Consider the following 21,522-nt stretch of genomic DNA (forward strand, 5'->3'; position numbering starts at 1 on the left):
CATGGAATGAAAAAGGAGCTAAAAGGTTATTTTAGATAATTTTTGTCAATTTGTTGGATTTAAGCATCTGTATTGGCTGTTATGAAAACCAGTTTGGTATAGTTAAAGGTATTGGGCTAAAAACCAGGAAGCCACAAGAGTTCTTAGACCTGCCTAAGGCACAAAGCTAGCTGAGTGTCCTTGGCCCAGTCATACACTATAAGAAGGAGGTCATGGCAAACTGCTGAAAATGTTGCAAGAAAACTTCAGGGACTTAATCTAGGCAGTTGCCAAACGTTAACACTGATTTAAATGTATCCCTGTACACACACACACACACACACACACACACACACACACACACACTATCAGTTTAAGTTATTTGTTCTAGCCATGAAAATCATATTCACATTTCAGCAGTGAAAAAAAAGTAATATAAACTATTCTGTAGACTATCCTTTTTTGTGCATTAATAAAACTGCATGCTCCTTTTTCACTTCACTTATTCAGGAAGGGGGAACCATCATAGTTTAGTAGATAACTGACATCAGGGAGAATGGATGGATATTGTAATAATTGGGGCCCCAGGGACTGTGACAGCTGTTGCTGCCGATAGGATTTACACGCCTAATAACATATGGAACTCTGCAAAGTATATAGAAGAACTGACACAAAATGCCAGAGATAAGAAAGTGGTGTCTACAGATTATGTCTCTTTGAATAATAGTGGCACATCTGAATAAACATTAAGCAGCCAAAAGATGTTTAACAAATGGACTAATGAAATGCATCACTCAATCAAAAACTCATCCTGGTCCATGGCTTTCAAGCTATGTTAACAGAAATCGTTTCTGATTTATTAGAACATTTCTGATTCTTCTGTGTAGCTTTACCTGTGCTCTGAACTATGGTCTGATCTCCCTTAGTTGAATTGACAGCAAAGGGTTCTTACCTGGTCCAGAAGCATGTTGGGATTGCTATTTTGATTCATCAACCATATACAAAACTTCCTACAAGTAAAAAAAAAAATCTAGCATGATAGAGATAAATTAAAACCGTAGTCACTTTTGGATGTGTTATGCTTCTTTTTATGTAGGAGTGTATATATTTTATTTATTGTATTAGTCAACATAAAGTATCTTGAACAATGTACAACCTACATTCTGAAGTATTTTAATCTATTATACCAGCTTAGCTCTTTGTTATGTTTTTTCCATTCTATTCTAATATTTGTGTAGAGAGCTGGCTTTAGCAGGTTTAATTCATTATTCTCCACTCCAGCCTGGTTAGGATGGCAATTATTTCACTTAAATATATAGGCAAATGTTTGTTGGGGGAGGGAAGTATATGTAATGGGCTGTGAAAATAACCTTGGCAAATAGGAAGAATTGCAGCTCAGACAATGCTCCGATGAGAGAAATCTGAGTCTAAAGGAGGGATGAAGGTGAAGAAAGGAGAAGGGGCCCTCTCTAGTTTTCTGGAAAGTGAAGGCAGGGGAGGGGAAAAGTGCTTTCAGACATGCAAGATTCTGTTACTGTAACCTTCAAATAAGGGTGATATTATTATTCATTGTTTGAGGTGTGTTTGGGCTACCACGAAAGGCTGACAGTACAGATCCATAGTCAAGTTAGTTCGTTTTACACATAGGAGAGACCTTGAATGAATATAGAAGGTTAGAATTGAGTGTTTTTCAGATGATAGTTTCAAAACATATTGTATTTTTATGTTTAAAAGACTCTTGGGATGTTTGCTGTTCATAAAATGAAAAAGGAATTGACATTTTTTGCCTTTTTTAGATCAGTTTTAAATCATAACAATATATTTTACTTTGACACTCTGATGTGAACTTTAGAGGTGAAATATTGTGTGTTTTTCCATTCAGTAAAGTACAAAATACATTTCTAATATTGCAGAATTCAGGTTTTCTCCCCAACCCTGACAAAAGAAATCTAAACACTGGATTTTGTGGAATAAATATTTCCTGCCTTATTTAAGTACTATAGTTCTCTGAGCTTTTAAACTGTTTATATTTCTACAGACAAATGCTCATGGTGAAACAATGAATGCGTTATATTTCAGTTATTTGACAGTCCTTCGTAAGATAGCAAATCATGCTGCCCTGTTACAAACGGAGAACACTAGCAAACAGCAGGTTAGTTTTCTCAATATTTGATTTGAAGCAGCAATTGACTGGTAAATTCCATTCTTCATTTTATGTCTCATTCATTCTGTTAAAATTATGTTGAAACTATATTGGTTTTCAAGAAATATACTTCCAAGTTTGTAATAGATTTACTGTTTAAGTCTAGTAATAAAAACATGATTATAGTGTGTCCCATCGTTATTCAGCTTGAGTGCAGGTATTCCTCGTTTGCACCTATTAATTTACTCGCATTTGCATGTTTCTGAACTGCTAGATGGGCAAGGGATGTTTGCACTTTTGACAGTGGTGAAAAAGTAACTTTACAATCAATCCACACATTTATGACCTTCATGGATCTGTAAAACAGAGGATAGCTGAATTAAGATCATACGCATTTCAGTTAATCACTGCTTTGCTTAACGACTGAGTTGCCTATATTGCTGTTTCCAGATCTGTTGTTTTCCACCTTTACTTTTTTGTGGCAACAGGGACAGAACGCAACATTGTAAGGAAAATAGTAAGAATTGCCCCATTAGTAAAGAGGCAATGTGGTGGCCTCATTCCACTCCCTGTAACCTAGCAATCTCCTTGATACCTGCTGTGTGTTTTACATTCATTTATTTCAAAACAATCTTTCTAAGAGCAGCTTTCTCTAACTAGTATCAGTAGTGCAGCTAAAAGCCTGCTCTATTTCTTTCTTTCTTTCTTTTGCCTTTCAGTAGAAAGAGAAAAAAGGATGGCTACCGAATGTCCAAAGGGGTTATGGAGGGCTGCTGCTTTCTAATTTCCCTTTTTTCTGTCTCAAAATATAAGTATGGTGCAGTAGCAGTCAGATGTCCTTGCTTAGAAAAATCAGCAGAAGATTCAGTTGCTAGTCCCTATTTTTTCCTCTTCCTTTGTAAGAGGTGGGAAAAATGAAATTATAGCCAGAACCTGATTGTTGTAGCTTTCAGTCTGGAATAAGAGGGAAAAATCATGGCTCCTGTTCCTTGTCCCAGCTCTTGCCCCATCTAGCAGTTCAAAAACATGCAAATGAGAGTAAATTAATAGATACCACTTCGGTGGGAAGGTAACAGTGTCCCGAATGCCTTTGGCATATAGCCATGCTGGCCACATGACCAGGGAAAATGTTTTTGAACAATGATGGCTCTCATGGCCAAGATATGGAGGTTAACACCACATCCTAGAGTTAAACACACCTGAACAGGGAAACCTTTACCGGGCAGATTCTATAGAACAGGGGTGTCAAACTTGAGTTCATTGAGGCTGCATCAGAATTGTGTTTGATCTCAGGGGTGGGGGTGGTGCATGTGGTTGTGGTGGGGCGGGCATCATTCGGGGGCGCCTGTGGTGAAAACGGGCTCCCGAGCTCCATTTTCAGCTGCGATGATCTCCTGCAACTCTCTCCCAGCAAAAATGGATCTTAGGAGGGCCGCGCGCAGAGGCACCATGGGCCGGTCCTTTGCTGTTCCAGGGTGGCCAGATCTAAGCATCTGGCTACCCTGGAAACAGTATCCGGCCCATGGGGCTTGAGTTTGACACTTGCTATAGAAGATAGATTGTACTTGCAGAAGTTTGACCATTTTCATTTGTGTAACAGTAGCAAAATGCTATTCCTTTTACTTTAAATAAGCTAAAAAGAAAAAAAAATGGGGGAGCTGGGGTGAGAAAAGGATAAATAAGGATGAATTCCATGGCTGAAAGTGACCTCAGATCTGGTCCATTTCTTTAGCCTATTTCTCCCCATAGCTGAAAAATCTCATATATCTATCTTGGTTACATTCTACCAGTATATCATATTTATTTTATTTATTTATTTTATTTGATTTGTCAATTGTTTACAAGATAATAAGTATAAGTGTATACATAGTTGTGAATACATGAGATGGGTACATATAAGAAAATAAAAGAATAGAGAAACAATAGGACAGGGCGTAGGCACATTCCAGCACCCTTTTTTTGCCAGAATATCTTCATGAAATTCCTGCTATTTGTAGTCTTATCTATCAATTCCTCACCCTTCCTTTCCTCCTTCCTTCCTCCCTCCCTCCCTCCCTCCCTCCCCTCCTCCTCACTCACTCACTCACTCACTCACTCACTCACACAGTCACACGAAATGTTTATGATACAAACAAGTCTTGTATTTCATAAGCAATATAATTCATTTTGCACTCATCTGACATAGAAATAAAAGCAAAGTGCACTCCTTGAATGAAAGCAGTATACTTTCATATATACCACACTACTTAATACCTGTGGTTCTGTTTTAATGGAAAAAATGGGAATGGTTGATTCTTACATAGAGTCAGATGGAATGAGTCTGCCGTGTGTCTTTAATACAAAAACAGCTTATGGTCCTAACATTTGTCTTCTATAGAGTGGTGAAGAATTCTCATAAGAGACATGTTGATTGATGGACTTCTCAGTTCCACTCATTAATGGAATGCTCTAGGCTAGTGATAGCGAACCTTTTGGGCCACGCACATACTCAAAATGCAAGGCATACCCCTCTCACATGCATGTGCTCCCCCCTCGCATGCACGCACCCTTCTGCACATGTGTAGCAGAGACCAGAAGGCCAGCTGGCTGGCAGGAAGCACACGCACATGCGCAGTGGAGCTGAGCTGGGGCAATGGCGCACCTGCCCACAGAGAAGGCTCTGTGTGCCACCTGTGGCACACGTGCCATAGGTTTGCCACCACGGCTCTAGGCTATGATAGAACCTGCAAAATGTGGGTTTTTAGGAATCCTAATATAGTAAAAAAAAGAACTGGGATATGGATTGAGAAGAACCCTGATTGTAAATGCCTATACAGCCATAAAAATATAAGAATAGTTTTGCCAAGTCACAAACTCCCAGTCCAAACTGCCATTACACAATAGTTATGAGAATAAAAAGGAATTGCTCCATATATTGTTTTATGAACTCATAGAGAGAGAATACACACATCAAATGTACACTATGTAGAGTTTTCAAATGTTTTCAATTTCTCCTTGCACTAAGTGTATTCTTCCATTTCTTTTAATTGAGCTATTAATAATTGTAGCATTATTTTTGCTTGATTTGTATTTTATTTTAGGAGGCCTACATCACAAGGATCTGCAGCCATGTTTTTTCCAAGTTTCCTGATTTTGTGGACCTTAGCAAAAATGCTGCTTTTGAAACTCTTTCTGATCCAAAATATAGTGGGAAAATGAAAGTAAGTAAATGAGGGGAAAGATGGAGTATACCTGTTTTCTAGTACATTTGGTTTTTTAGCATTCAGAACACCTTGTGAAAAAACATAATGATTATATAATTATAATTATTATAAAACTATCATCATTGACAATTTACTTTTCTGGGGAATTTAGTTGAGATTTCTGCAGTTTGGAATCAGGCAATGCAAATATAAAATCTCTTTCTTTTTGTGTGCCTGGAAGGAAAAGAACCAGAATATGTAAAAATTCCCCATGGTTTCTGTCTTCTAGAATTTGCAATACAGGTAGTCCTTGACTTATGAACATAATTGAACCCAGAATTGTGGTTGTAAGTCATTGCAACCATAAGTCAAGACTGGTCCCAATGTTTTGATAATTTGTTTGGTGGTCATTAAGCAAACTCATGGTCATTAAACAAATTCATTTTTCCCAATTGGCATTTTTTGCCAGAACCTGGAAGTAAAGACCGGAAACCTGCAAAAAGAGTTATGAATCACAATGCATGCAGTGACCACAGGATGCTGTAAATGATTGTAGAAATTACCCAAAAATATGATCACGTGACTGTGTGTATGTACAGCCATTGTAACTTCAAAAATGATTTGTAAGAAGTTATGAGGTGGTCCACTATAACTTTGAATGGTTGTTAGTGATCTTGTAGTATATTTGCACAGTGATGTAAAAGCAGCACCAGCAAATGAGTAGTAGTGAAATGAGTGAAGCAATTTTCTAGCTATTAACAGCCAGGCATTTGAACAACAAAAATGCAAATTATTTATTGGTTTGCTTTCACCTTGCACATAATGGTTGTTCAGAAAAGATGTTCCTATTTCCACCTAAGTTTGGTATAAGTAAGTATTCTGTGTTTTTTTTTAAATAAATGCACTATTACAAGGATATTTTGAAATATGAAGCTAGCAATACACTAATAAAATGAAAGCTTTAATCAGACACAGTTGCCCTTAGGAGATTTACTTTATTTTTGAATAAGTCTACAAAGCTTTATCTGAAAGAAGGTTATGACAGCTTTTAAAATTAAATTTGAATCCAAGAAGCTCAAGAATTTATTGCTGACTTCTGTAGAGTTAATTTATCTGAAGTTAATCCTTTTTATTAGTTTATAATATAAAATACAAAAACATGAAAGCAAATAACAGGAAAAATAGGGGAGGGGAAAGGGAAGAGAAAAGTGCAGGAAAGAAGGGAAAAAGAAAGAAAAGGCTTTGACTCCCAACTCCCTTTGGTGCAGTAGAATAAGATAGTAACATCAAACCTCAATGTTTTACTTTTACATAATAGTATAATCTAGCAATTTCTATAACAACAATCTATCTAATCAGCAAAACCCAAAATAAAAGTTTCATTTTTTTCCCCACCTCAAGCACAAGTCCAGAAGTGGTTTCCAAGTAGGAAAAAAAGTAATTGTGTTTTTTCTTTTATCAAAGCAGTCAATTTAACCATCTCTGCTAACTCCATCAGTTTTTGCAACCATTCATCCATTGTGGGGATTAAAGTGTCCTTCTGTTTATGTGCATAAAGTAATCTTTCTGCCATCAATGTAGAGTTAACATACTTGAACAAATCAGTAACTTGAAAAATTGAACTGAAATAGATATCTAGGATAGCGCCAAGTTTGTTTTTAGGAATTACTATAATACAATTTCTAAATTATTTCAGTAATCTGCCATGCTCCTTCTTTGTGGTGGAAAATATTTTCTATGTGAAATAATAGACTGACTATCTCTGGTATCTATTAAAAATAATTCAGAAAGGCAGACTTTCAAGAAGTTTCTTCAGTACCCTGGGATGCAGTTCATCTCAACGTTCAAAATATTTTCTGAACACCAGTGCTGTTCTTTCACTGTGCTGTTTATAACCTGTTTTCTGGAACAAAACATTTGATCATTAGAGAAGACAGGTGTCTGGGGTGAGGGAGTGTTGGATTTAGCAGATCTGCAGATATTCCAGCAATGTACTTTTTTTCCAACTCTATTTGAGGTCTTCAGATAGAAAATAATGATTTTGTGGAGGTGGAGGAAAGGGGGAGATTTCATCTTCTGATATTTGAACATTTTTCTCACTCTCAGAATGGTAACCAATACAATCCAGGCTCCTTAGGATTGCAGTCTTAGTAAATTAGTTAAATGTAATTATTACCTGTAGACCAGGGCTGTCCAACCTTGGCAACTTTAAGACTTGTGGACTTCAACTCCCAGAGTTCCTCAGCCAGAAGCTGGCTGAGGAACTCTGGGAGTTGAAGTCCACAAGTCTTAAAGTTGCCAAGGTTGGACAGCCCTGCTGTAGACAAACAAATAAAACAATGAACAAATCACAATGTTATATACCTGTGGTTTGTGTCTTTTACATTATTATTGGGTGGTGCTATTTTTGTTCCATGCATTTTCTTTTATTTAGTATTAAACAAAGCCCTTTATTAGCATGGAGAGGATTATTTTATAATAAAACATAGACATAGTGCTGTCATATCAATTAGCATTAGCTTATAGTTTGTAATATTTGGAATCCTATGATGTAGTGTCATGAACAACAGGCTCTTCTACACATTGAACAGGATAAGGTTTTTCTCCCTGCTCTCAAAATGTAGGTCAGAGAATCCATAAAGACCGTAGGAATGTGAGGAGCAAGGTGAAGAAGGAACATCCCATTTTTGAGCAGACATTCACTTCATTGGATGCTCAGAAATCATAACATATCTTAAATTTAGTTGGTTCTCTTTTTCCTCCTTGGTTAAAAAAGGATGAATTGGGTTTTTTTTATTTAATTTTTTATTTTATTCAAAAATTAAAATTCAAAACATTAAAATACAAAGGGAAAAAAATAACAAAGACAAAACAAAACTAGACAAGAATATTAAGAAAAAATTAATTAAAAGGACAAAGAACAAAAAGCACATATTATTCCCCCTAGTTGAACACTGTTTGCAACAATATTGCAACAATATAATAGCTTCTCCCTTGTAAAACAGACCCAAAATTTATAAATTTCTAACCATATTTGCAATCCAATTGATCTGTCATATATATCTATATATCTAGATCATCTGTATATCTATATCAATTTAGCTACCATCTATCCATCAAAATAAATGGTTAACAGGTTAAACAACTGCAAAGTTAATGTTCAAGGCCCTCTGTTAACAATCTGTTATTGCAGTTTTCTTATTAGGTTTCTTATCTATCATAAATCACCCCAGTCATTATCTCTGATCTGTCCAGATCAAATACCCTCATTTGACTCTTACAAATAAAACCCCTCCTTAGGATTTTAATTGGGGGCTTTCCCAACAATTGATTCTTATTTCTGAAGTTCATGAGAGGCTGAATAGACTGTTGATCCATTTGTTAGTTAGCTATTGTTAGTTCCAGCTCTGAAAATTTGTAAGATATAGTATATGGGAAGGTTTCTGGTGATGATTCAATCCCTCCTGATCTAACTAAAGATAACTCAGTGTAGTTGGTTTCCATTTTGATCTTCTCAATAAGTATGATTGTCACTTAAAAAAAGAGGCGAGCAGCTCCTTTTAAAAAGGAAGATAATGTCTAGCAAACTCTAGACCTGTTAATTTGCTTAATACAGCCAGTAAACTCTGCACCAGTCATCTGTATTGGAATCTAAGGCACAGGAACAAGAAAAACCTAATGGACGAAAAGGCTGGTTCCAAAAGTGTTGATGTATGTATCTTTGACTACTGCCTAGTGCTCCAGCATTTAATTGAAAAACACTCTTTTCAGAGTCCTTTCTCTGTAGGCAGCCTTTATAGCTCTCAAGTCTACATTTCACTCTCTTTCTTGAGCCAATTTGTGGGAGAAACTGGAAGCTTCTGTGATTGATGTGTGCTTACTGTCTTTTATTCATATCTCCATAATGGTATGTCCCTAAAAGTCAGATGCAAACTCCAAAGTCATTAATCAAGCACTATTACAACCTAAAGGTTGAGCAGAGCTTCTGTTAAATTTCTCATAAATGCTGTGCTGGGTCTCCTATTCCCCTCCCTCTGTATCATCTTCCGCCCAATCAAAGAACATGGATGGATGGAATGATGATTCTTTCTAGGTCCCCTGTAGACTCAAAAGAACATAGGGAGGGGGGTGGTAGTTTTGCTTAATATTGAAGAGAGGATCATCTGGAAATAAGCTTTCATAAAACCAAGTTTATGGCCTTTGCCAGGAGATCAAAGGCACACCTCTGACATATACTTGTGACATACAAAGGGAGCAAAGTTTAGTAAATCTCATGCTTTTAAGTGTGATCTTTTATGCTTCTGGCTCTAGGAAGCCCACAGCAGCAATGATCCCAAACACTGAGAAATATTACTGCTTAAAATTTATTTTAATCAAAATATAGCTTCTTGAGACCTGCAACCCTTACACTATCTGAAGAAAAGTCACGATGAAACTTCTTTATCTAACCATTTTGCAACTTAATCCCACTCCTTCACTGGCATTTGTCCAAATTCCATAAAACAGATATCTCACTGTATCTCTTAACTGCTGGTTTATAATTATTTTTTTTTTTAAATAAATTTTATTAAATTTACAATTAAAAACATATCGACATTACATACACAAAAGGAAAAAAAAAAAAAAGAACACTCGGTCTTACAAACTGGAAAGAAAAGAGAAGAGGAGATGTAAAAGAAAGAAAGAAACAAAGGAAGAGAAAGAGAAAAAAAAAAAAAAAAGATGCGTTTAAAAAACAGACAATATCCTTTTTGACAGTCTGCAAGATCCAATTCTCCTACCTTAATTTGAATACACATCTTATCGAAATCTATGCTTAAATTACCCATTGTCCATTAAGCAGTTTATCTCTGGACTAACCAATTATACCAAGAGTTCCAATTATCGTAAAATGTTGAAGCCTCTTTGTTTTTAAGTGCTATAGTTAATTTATCCATTTCTGCACAATCACATATTTTCTGGATGACCATTTGTTCTGTAGGTGCATAGGGTGATTTCCAACACTGGGCAAACGCTAATCTGGCTGCAGTTAGGATATGAATTGTTACATATTTCATCTTTTTGGGTAAATGTTTATCAGAGATCCCTAGTAGGAAGAACTCTGGTTTGTATTCGATTTGTTCTTTGGTTATCTCCTCCAACCATTTTCTGATTTTTGCCAATATTTCTGGGTTTCTTTGCAAGACCACCACATATGAAAGTAGGTTCCTTCTATGCTTTTACATTTCCAGCATTTTGGACTCGTGTTTGGGTTCATTTTCGCCAACCTCGAAGGGGGCAAGTGCCATCTATAAAACATTTTGTATGTATTTTCTTTATATGCTGCCGATTTTGTAATCTTAATATTTCTGTTCCAAATCTTTTCCCATTCTGATAATGTAATACTTCTTCCGACATTCCTGCTCCAGGCTATCATGTTCCCTTTGACTATCTCTTGTTCTAATTCTACTTCCAGTAAGTATTTATAGAATTTGGATATGTTCTTTTTGTTTGATCCTAGAAAAATTTTATCTAAATACTGCAGTTTGTTATAAATTCCAAAGTCTTTTATATCTTGTTTGTATCTGCTATGGATTTGTATATATAACCACTGATCAATTTTAAATCCCTGTTCCTGTAGTTCTTGTCGAGTTTTTAATTTCCCTTGCGGATCTAATAAATCTTTATATTTAATCATTTTTGTTATGTCCAAATTATTGGGATGTACCATTGCCTCCATTGTTGATAGCCAGATCGGAATTTTTAGATAGTGTTTTTGCATATTTTTTTCCAATTAATTAATAATGAGTCCCTAATGAGGTGTCTATGAAAGTAAGACTGCTTGGGTTTCCCCACTTCCCATAAGAAGGCATGCCACCCTCTCTGGAGGTCATGCCCTTCTAATGCTAAAATTCTTTTGTTAAGTAAGTTCACCCAGTCTTTTATCCATAATAAGATAGCTGCCGAATAATATAATTCCCAATTTGGAAGGGCTAGACCCCTCTACTTTTCGCATCTTGTAAGGCCTTTACATTGATCCTGGGTTTTTCCCCTGCCAAATAAATTTAAGTGTGATCTTATTTAATTCTTCAAAAAAATTTTTGACAACTTAATTGGGATTGTCTGGAATAAATAAAGAAATTTTGGTAATATATTCATTTTAATCGAGGCAATCCTGCCCAATAAGGAAAGCTGCAACTTATTCCAGGATTCTAAATCTTTCTTTGTTTGTTGAAGTAGTTTATCATAATTGTTCTCTTTGAGTGATTTACCTTGTGGTGTTAACCATATTCCTAAATATTTGACCCTTTTTGTTACCTGTATCCCCATCATTGTTTCTAATTCTTCCTTCTGGTTTTCTGTTAAATTTTTGGTCATTAATTTCGTCTTTTTCTATTAATTTTTAATCCTGCCACTGTGCCAAATTGTTCTAATTCTTTTATTAGATTATAACCTTTTTCCATGGGTTCCTCAAAAAGAAAACCATATCGTCAGCAAACGCTTGTAGTTTATATTCTTCTGATTTGACCCTCACTCCTCTAATTTCAGAGTTTTGTCTAACCCGTGTTAAGAGTGATTCTAGGGCAAAAATGAAAAGAAGAGGTGAGAGAGGGCAGCCCTGTCTGACACCTTTTTCTATATTTATTGGATCTGTTTGTTCGCCATTGATTAGTATATTAGCCTGTTGTGTGTTGTAAATAGTTGTTATAATGTTTTCAAATTTGGTACCAAGACTCATATTGTAAATTTTTTGAATTAAAAAGTGCCAATTTAAGTTATCAAATGCTTTCTCAGCATCTAAAAACATGAGTGCGGATTGTTTCTCCGGGTGGGCTTCATAATATTCTAGGACATCGATAACGGTTCTTAAATTGTTCTTTATTTGTCGGGACGGAAGACAAATATAATTAAATGAAAGTGAAGTATGAGTATGGATGTTGAATTAATTTTTTTGGCCAAGACAGTGTTTTCCCCTATAGGCCTAGCTTCACTAATGCTGAAGGCAGGTCTCAGTCCTCCTGAAAGTGAATCTTGCAGGACAAATCATCACTTGGACTCTACCCTTCCATTTCATTTGCTCTGTGAGCAAGTGTATAATGGGGACACACTACCAAACTGATTCAAGCTACCAAGGAAAACCTAAGGTATAGAGTAATATTAGTTGCATACTTAAACCAGAGTTCCCCAACCTTTCTGGATTGGCGGCCCAGAGGGGGGAGAGGCAGGCGCCTTTATGAGTGCATGAGCACAGGCCAATGGGGCCACGAGCACATGTGTAACGCAAACAGGGCTGCAAGCATGCTTCACAAACGGCCGCGAACGTACCTATGTGGTGCTTGCAACGATGCTAGTGCCTGCGTGATGCACTGGCACATGCACAGGACAGCCACTCACATGGCCTGGTAGCCAACACAACACGGCCTGATAGTGGGCTGCCGCCCACAGGTCGGGGACCCCTGCCTTAAACAGCTAGAGGGCCCTGATAACACAAGGATCTGGTTTGTTGCGGTGCCATTACTGCTATGATAGATGGGAGACACAGGAAGATCTTCTTTCAATAAGTTTGTCCCTGGAATGCTGGGGAATTGGAACTATCAGGCACATCTTCCTACACTGCTCATTTTAGATAGATGTCCAGAGTACCCTTCTTCTCGAACTATTCATTAGATTTATAAGTTTACAGAGCAAATCTAGATCTCCTAACAAATCTCTGACTCAACGCATAATATTGCCAAATTCTTGGCAGAACTAATCAAAAATTATCAGGAATTGATGGCCAGCCAGAGCTAAACAGACTTGACATATGCTATTATGCATATGGTGGTGTGGAGCCATGGTGACATAGTGGTTAGAGTACAGTACTGCAGGTTACTTCTGCTGACTGCTGGCTACCAGCAGTGTGGCAGTTTGAATTTCACCGAATCTCACCAGGCTCAAGATTGACTCAGCCTTCCATCCTTCCAGTGTCAGTAAAATGACGACCCAGATTGTTGGGGGCAATATGCTGACTCTGTAAACCGCTCAGAGAGGGCTGTAAAGCACTGTGAAGCAGTATATAAGTCCAAGTGCTATTGATATTATACTGCTGGTGCTTATTTCCAGAGAATTTGGTGGTGTAGCTTCTGTTGCCACAACTTAATTTTTAATTCATTTCTTTTTATAGGTTGCATACAACACACTTACTATTTTATTCATGCATTATATGCAGTTTTCAGTTTTATGGCTTTATTTAACCATCTTTTAGCTCTGAAGTCCCTGTTCTTGTATGTTCTAGATATAAGACTTTTTCTGTGATACTTATTGATTCTGCTGTATCTGTATTTTTATCTAAAGACCAAAGTAAAGATATCATATTATGTAAAATAGATACGGTAAAACACTTGGGATTATATTTAGTCAATGTTATTTTCCATTGTTCACTTCCAGATCCTTCAGAAACTTTTAAATCATTTCAGAAGAAACAAAGATAAAGTGCTTCTTTTTTCTTTTTCAACAAAGGTGAGCTATGTGATCTTAATGTAAGGCCCGGGGAATTATTAGTTATATTTCATTGATTACTGCTTTCTATCTTGAAATGACTATGCATGGAACAATAGAGAATGAAGCATCTTCAAATATTATAATTCTTCACAAGAGAAAGCCTTTTACATCATACATTTCTATTCTGATAACAACAAATCTATTCTTTGGGAAATGCTCCCCAAATGAGCATATAAGATTTCGTTCCTCATTTTCTCAAAACACTAAAATTTAGGAGCATTCATGGAAAATAATTCAGATTCAAAACCAAGAAAAGGAAATACAAAGTAGATATTAAAAATGTAGAATGCACTTGACTAACGTCAAATATAAAGGAACATCAATTTAGATATGTGAAATCAGCAAAATTTACTATGGTTGCATACATCCCCTGAATAACCACGCAGAATATCTTCAACTGCCAGAGGGTATTAAAGAAGATTATACTCCTGTTTGCGGTTTTAAGATCCCCAGTATATTATATTGTTGGCCCCTGTACATTGCAGATCCTGGATTTATGAGACCTTGGCTTTAATTCAGCAAGATCCTTCTTACATTCCTTGGTTCATGCAATAAAATCAAAATGTGTACATCATAATATGAGGATCATCATGTAGATATAATACATTTCTAAAACTGAGCATATTTCTTCAAGAAAAGTGACTAATACATGAATCACTTGTTAAATATAAAAGTTAATAGCTGTTTCCTTGGAAATAATCCCTATTGAACCCCAGGACATATATAAGATTGTGCTTCTAACTAAGGCCAAACACTTTGGTTTTGCTGCGTGGAATTCCTGCTTTTCCATTTTTGGGATATGACGTAGCAATCAAGATAAAGCAGTAATAGCCATGTCGTAAGTCCCAAATGCTGCAAAGTAGAAATTCTACACATAATTGTCTGGTTTTTACAAATTCTGATGTAAATGTATGTGACAACATTGTTAAATTACAACATTGTTATATTACATGCTAGAGAGTGGGAAAATTTAAAAATTAATACTAATATAATAAATACAAACAATGGAAATGAGAAATATTTCTTTTAAGCCAGTATGTGCGATTTTGGAATGATGATGAAAAAAAAAACAGGTTATTAGGAGCTAGTAGTTGTTTTTTAATTGTTTAATTACTGCCTTTTCCATTAGTTACTTGATGTTCTGGAACAATATTGCATGGCATCTGGGCTAGATTACAGAAGACTCGATGGCAATACAAAGGCAGAGGATAGAGTCAAAATAGTAAAAGAGTTCAACAGCATGGAAGAAGTTAATATTTGCCTGGTTTCTACAATGTAAGAGAACACCATGTCTGCTTCTGTCTAGAATAGAAATGTACTGCAAATTTATTACACTCTTGATTGATCTTGCCTTTGTCACCTCCTTGGGAAGAAGCAATAATATTACTGTCAGCTACTATAAAACTGGGAAGTAGACTTCATCACTCAAAACTCTGAGGGTAGAAGTTAGAAATGAATCAAGTGCTTATGTATTACCATGTTTTTTTTTAAATTCTTCTCCCTTCCTGGGTTTAAATCTGATATCTGAAACTAGCGATGAATATTGTTAAATAAATAAGAGTTTTATATTGGCTTTAGAATTAAAATAACTATGCACAAGTTTTGAAAGATGTTATATTAAACTGTACTTGAATGAAGCCAATAGACAGATACACAAATCAGAATCGAGATAATTTATGCACAATTTTTGAAATATATATTCAAATAGTCTAATAGTCTATTTGAAGCCTATAGACAAGTAAACAAAGTCAAAAGAATTAACACAAACTACAGCTATTAGTATATTAATGTAGGGCAATTAACTACTTTTAGTGCATAATACAGCTTCTCTTGCAATATAATGCCTAATTTACATTTCTGTGACACCATACCTAGACCATATGGAGTACCAGTTTTCTTAAACTACATCAAATAAAAGCTAAACATAAAGAACCTGCATCTACTAGAAGCTCCTGAACTACTTATACTAACAGTTCTAGCTTGATGTTCAGTGATGAGAGATGTTGAAAGTTATAGTGTCGCATATGCTTCTGTAGTATGATAGATAATCAGTCTCCATAAGCCATTCTCTTTTCTACTACAGGTCTTGTCCTCCCTCTATTCCCTGTTTTATAATGCTGATTAATTTCCAGCAAGGTTTATGTGTGCAAAACCAACTACATCTATGGCTCCAGTGTACTCTCTGTTTCAATCTTCTAATTAAGGACAGACTTTTTAGCTTCAAGACAAAGCAACACATATACTGTAAATAATCAAATTGCTTTTTAGTTCAGTTTAGATGAGTTTTGGTTTCCTAAGCCAAATACTTAGTAGCTTACAGACTTTAGAACACAGCTACATAATGTATTATATCAGGAAAAGTAGCCACTGTTTGGCTTATACAAAGCTCATACAAAGTCCATCAGTGATTCGGTAGTCTGTAAGAGATTTCTGCTGGTATCTATTATAATTCTGATAATACTATTTTGAAGGCATGATTTGATGAGAGGAAACCTTTAGTAGGAAGAGTAATCTCTTTTTCCCATTAAGGCACAACAAGATTATTCAGCTAAAAGTTATTGGAGCTAAGTACCAAAGAAGAAAAACACTGTTATATGTTAAAGTTTTTTATAAACTATTTTAGATATATTCTTCTAAATTTACTCAGAAATGATACTGCTTCAAAATAATTGTAAAAAACAACAACACTCAGTATAGTGCTCTGATTTTTAAAAAAGGAAAACCTATCACATGGTAATGTTACATTGACATTTCTGCACTAAAGATTATAAGTTATCTTAATGTGTCAGTAAGACTTGTCAATAACAATTAACTTAGTTGTAGAGGTACCTACAAAAAAATGAAAATTATGCTATGAAACAGGTGATGAAAATCCCAGTTCTCGCTTAAGTGCATCATTGCTATCCATTCTGATACCATCCCTGTATTCTTGCTAAGTAGTTTAATGTAAAATTATAATGCATCACAATTGCTTATGTGGCCTATTTTTTCCCAATTTAAAAATGGTGGAAAGGAAACATGAAAAATAGAAGATTGAGATAACTTTATTTCTTGAGTTTTTAATTGGTAACTGAAATGAACATGAATAACATCCCCTGGTATAAAATGGAAGAATGGTACATTCTTGGCAGAATAGTTTTTCTTTAAATAGAGTAATAAATTTAATATAAATGTTAAGTTTTCCCCACATAAATTGGTGAAGAATGTAAACTTTATGTTGTTAGTCAAGTTATATATCTTTATATGTTACTGTAAAAATGGCTACGGTTTTCCCATCAGGATGTGAATTATGGAAGTGATACTCAAATGGTTCTAGGAAAATCTTGATTGACTATGGAACTGCAATATTTGTCTATAATAAAGAACTACCTTGTACTTTTGTTTAGTTTTGTTGCCATATTTTAGTTGCTGATAATTGTGAAATTGTCATTAATTTGTAAAGAGGAAAAAAAATAGAGCAGGAGTACTATATGGTACACATTGTTTTCTACTCTTGTATTTGTTCCTTACTATTTACATTTCTTTTCCTTATTATAAAGGGCTGGTGGATTGGGTCTTAATTTTGTTGGTGCTAATATAGTTATACTGTTTGATCCAACATGGAATCCAGCTAATGATCTTCAAGCCATTGACAGGTACATTCTAATTGTTAAATTGTTAAATGTTTTCTTTCTATGGTTGGGAAGTTCATCTTTATTTTAATCTTGAAAATAATGATTTTGCAGAGCATACAGAATTGGCCAGCGTAGGAATGTGAAAGTATTTCGGCTAATTTCTTTGGGGACTGTGGAAGAGATGATGTACTTACGACAGATTTACAAACAGGTAAAAGTTTTCATTATATTTGCAGTCATATTGGTTTCTTAATATATTGCTATAACTTGGCCTGTTTGTTGGAGAGGGGAAGTCAACCAAATACACCTCTGTAATCTTTAGCTTGGTTTGATAGCTTTTGGATTAATTTAATTCTGATTCATAAAATTCAGCATTTCTGCACTCTACTGTATATTGTTAAGGAAAAGAAATTCTGCCATTCACCCAAATGCATTTAATGAAAAAAATCTAATTTTATTTCATTACTATACCCACAATCACAATATATTTGTTGGGCTAGCCGAAGTGGCACAAGAGATTATGGAAACTTTTAAATTTCAACATTTCTTCAGTAGACAAGAGTCCCAAAACTCAGGGAATTTTCAGGCTCTTAGAGATGTAGTTTTAAAAGCACTCGTTGGTGGAAAGTTGTAGATTGTGAATGTGTTAGTCAATGAAAGATATCGGCATTTAGGACAAAGAATGATGGCTCTCCCATCCCGTTCTGAACTTTCTTCTACCCCAGTTCTGAAAACACAAAGTCTGTTAATCCCGAATCTCTTTCCAGCCATAGGTGAAGAATGGCATGATTTTGTTATGAATTTAAGAAATGTAATAGTCTTCCCAATATCAGCATACTATAGGTAGTCCTCGACTTACAACAATTCATTTAGCGACTGCTTGAAGTCACACAAAAAAGTGACTTAATGACCATTTTTCAAACTTTGCAACCATTGCAGCATCCCTGTAGTCACGTGATCAAAATTCAGATGCTTGACTCATATTTATGACAATGGCAGTATCCCAGGGTCACGTGATCATCTTTTGCGACCTGACAGATTCAGTTAACGGCTGCGTTACTAATTTAACAACAATGCAATGATCCATTTAACAAATGTGGCAAGAAAAGTCATAAAGTAGGGCAAAACTCACTTAACAAATTTCTCAGCAACATAAATGCTGTGTTCAATTGTGGTCGTAAGTCGAGAATTACTTATATACCTGCATTTTTAATGCCTTCTTAGCTCAGATGTATTTTATCTTGACACACATACCCCCTCCTCCAATGGCTATCTTGCAAAGCCAGGAAAAGGGGCAATTTCTCCAAGGGCAGCCAACAGGCAAAGAAAACTCTCCCATTTTCAATTTAAATATTGTCCAGTAATAATCAAACTGCTTTTCTGATGCAAAAACAAATCATGAAGCCATCAAGGATTTAGAGTGCAACAGAGGAGGAAGAAAAAAAACACCATCCCAAGCTCTGAATCTGGTTGTCGAATGTGATCTTTGCATTTGACTTATATAGGGGTTACAATATACAGCTTGACAGATTGCCTCTCTGTTGACAGATCCTGAAGTATATCCCTGCTGGCTATTAAATTTATACCTGCAGAAAGGAGAAAGGATGCTTTTTTTGCCGTGTCTCCAGGAGATTTTTTTCCTGCTGCGCTTTATAGTGCTCGGTCAATGCACATCTTGAGTGTTTTATTTATCTGTAGAATAAAGGGGAGAGGAAGAAGCTATTATGCTTCTTCTGAAATATTCTTGTAAAGTGCAGGTAGGGATTACTTGATCTCACTGCTGACATCTCTCATCTAGGATATTTACTGTTAACTATTAAGGATTTAAGAATGTCTATTCCTTCTTTCTCGTATTCTACCTTCCAGTTCCTGTTCTGCTCCTCAGCTGACATCCTAAAATTCCATGCCTCAACCATAAACGTGATATATTCACGCAGTCTGAATTTTGATCCTTCTAAATCAGACTTCTGATATCCTCCAGCTATGTTGGATTTCAACTCTCATCATCTCCAAGTAGTATAATCCATCACAGCTGGAGGACAACAGGCTGCTGGGGTAGTTTCCAGCACAGACCACAAAAAAGAAAACTGGAGAATACTACCCACAGAAATGAGTACTGTTGTGCTCATTAGGGTTCAGGACTGGGAAAGAAGATCACTGTCATAGAAGATCACATATAGTATCTAGAATCTACACAATATCTGAATTTGTCAAAATATAAAGCTTTTATGTGATCCTCAGTGCTCCCACTTTACATGGTGGAGGGAGAATAATTTGGGAGCTTTAAAGTTGTGTCACGGTTATACAATTTACTGGATTAAATTATGCTATGTGACATAGATTTTGGCTGATGACCAATCTAAAATTTTTCCATATTTATGCAGTCTATTTTAGTTGTAATTGTTGAAGTTATTGAATGTATAGGTTAGGGATGCTGTCTTTGCCATCTTATATCAGAGGCAGGCAATGTATGATACATCTGCTTCACTTGCTCCCTTTTCAAAGCCATTCCTTCCACAGAGCATCTTAGATCAGAAGCAGAGGGATTAGGAGGAAGTGGGCTCTTGCTCTAGCAAAGGAAAACCTGGATTATAGTACATGGGGACCATTTTCATGGCCTTTCTGTGACCTAGCTTAAATAATACTTACTTGACAGTAAGCAGGTGAGCTTTATCTAGTATGTTAATATCATTTGCTATTCTAGCTAATAAAATATTGCAGTGGTGAAGATACTGATAATGATGATAATTATGCCCTGAACAGTATGTCTCTGTAACAGATTTTTAATAGATTTATTAATTTCATATATTATACAAAATAATAGGAAAGATCACACCTATGCTGTGCTATACGCTAGTGTGGTAGAACAATATCAAATCCACCGGGGAAAATAAAAATGTATTATTTCCTTGTTGGACATTCTGCTTGCTTTCCATAAACCTGTTTTGGTACCGTGCGTGTTTGGAAATTCTGCAACATTACTGGCATGTGCATTTGAAATGTGCGTGTTACTCTGTTTTAGCAACTGCATTGTGTAGCGATTGGAAGTAAAAATGCCAAGCGATATTTCAAGGCGGTTCAAGGATCCAGAGAGCATCAAGGAGAACTTTTTGGGATTCGTAATCTTTTCAGATTTCAAGACCATGGATCCTGTCTTACAAAAGAGATTCTAGAGGTGCTGTGCTTTTATTTGGGCTGTCTGAATATTTTGATTTACCCACCCTATTCATTTTTTATGTTACTGAATAATAACTTATTAGAAAATTCAAAAGAATATTCACTATGATAAAATCACAAATTCTCATTGCATGAAAATAGTTCAGTTTATTACAATAGCATTTTTCCATTCACTTAATTTTAACTGTACAGATTTACCCTACTGGGGAATGTGAATACATAATTCTTTTCTTTATCTTCATCTTTATGATTTGTTTATTTCCTTGCTCAGGATGTCAGCCACTCAATCACCCACTCTCTTCTGGGACATTTTATTACATATCCCCTTGTTTTATTTCTGCCAGATTTCTATTTTGGGTGGGTTATAATCCTTAGGGCTATGGGAATTTATTCTTACATCAAACATTGAAATTAGAAAACTTAGGAAGTTCCCTTTTATTGAGCTGGTACTTTGACAATCTTTTCAGACTTTAGTAAATGTGTCAATTGATATTCCCTATTCCCATTCCTTGAGCACAAATTGAAATCAGATTTCTTACATAGGAAATAAAGTCAGAATGTTTATACTATTAGTATACAATTTAGTGACATAGTCTGAATTTGTACACCAACTCAGGGATTGACTTATTTAAAATTGTTTTGCTGTTTTATAGAGAGAAGGCCAAGTAGAAGCTGGTGTCATGACAGCTGCTACATGGTTGAAAGAGGGATCCCAGCCTCATGAGGTAGAAATAATAAATAATAATATCACGAAACATGTTGTATAATGTTTTTGTAAATGTGATTTATAACATTTCCTTCTACAAATAAAATCTGAAGAAAACAGGAAGAATTAGAAAGAAATATTAGGAATGTGAGGCCATTGATATTCTGAATTCAATGCTTTTTGCTTGCATTATAATATACA

General features: G+C 35.6%; 1 protein-coding gene across 8 annotated transcripts in view; it reads left to right on the forward strand.

Moving 5' to 3' along the window:
* ERCC6L2 (ERCC excision repair 6 like 2) overlaps window positions 1-21,522 on the forward strand; it is a 61,527-nt gene that overhangs the window by 17,614 nt on the left and 22,391 nt on the right. For 7 of the 8 annotated variants that reach the window (XM_087957922.1, XM_087957921.1, XM_087957924.1 and 4 more), the window contains 8 exons: window positions 2,018-2,131; window positions 5,203-5,322; window positions 13,711-13,782; window positions 14,954-15,099; window positions 17,364-17,459; window positions 17,550-17,649; window positions 20,461-20,613; window positions 21,269-21,340. In XM_087957922.1, the coding sequence (XP_087814048.1) occupies window positions 2,018-2,131; window positions 5,203-5,322; window positions 13,711-13,782; window positions 14,954-15,099; window positions 17,364-17,459; window positions 17,550-17,649; window positions 20,461-20,613; window positions 21,269-21,340 (873 nt within the window). The remainder of the gene's footprint in view (window positions 1-2,017; window positions 2,132-5,202; window positions 5,323-13,710; window positions 13,783-14,953; window positions 15,100-17,363; window positions 17,460-17,549; window positions 17,650-20,460; window positions 20,614-21,268; window positions 21,341-21,522) is intronic. The other variant, XM_087957927.1, reaches the window with a different exon arrangement.

Source organism: Notechis scutatus, chromosome 2, assembly GCF_049901735.1.
Source record: "Notechis scutatus isolate UNSWTSFEM ecotype Mainland chromosome 2, rNotScu1.2, whole genome shotgun sequence".
Lineage (NCBI taxonomy): Eukaryota > Metazoa > Chordata > Lepidosauria > Squamata > Elapidae > Notechis > Notechis scutatus.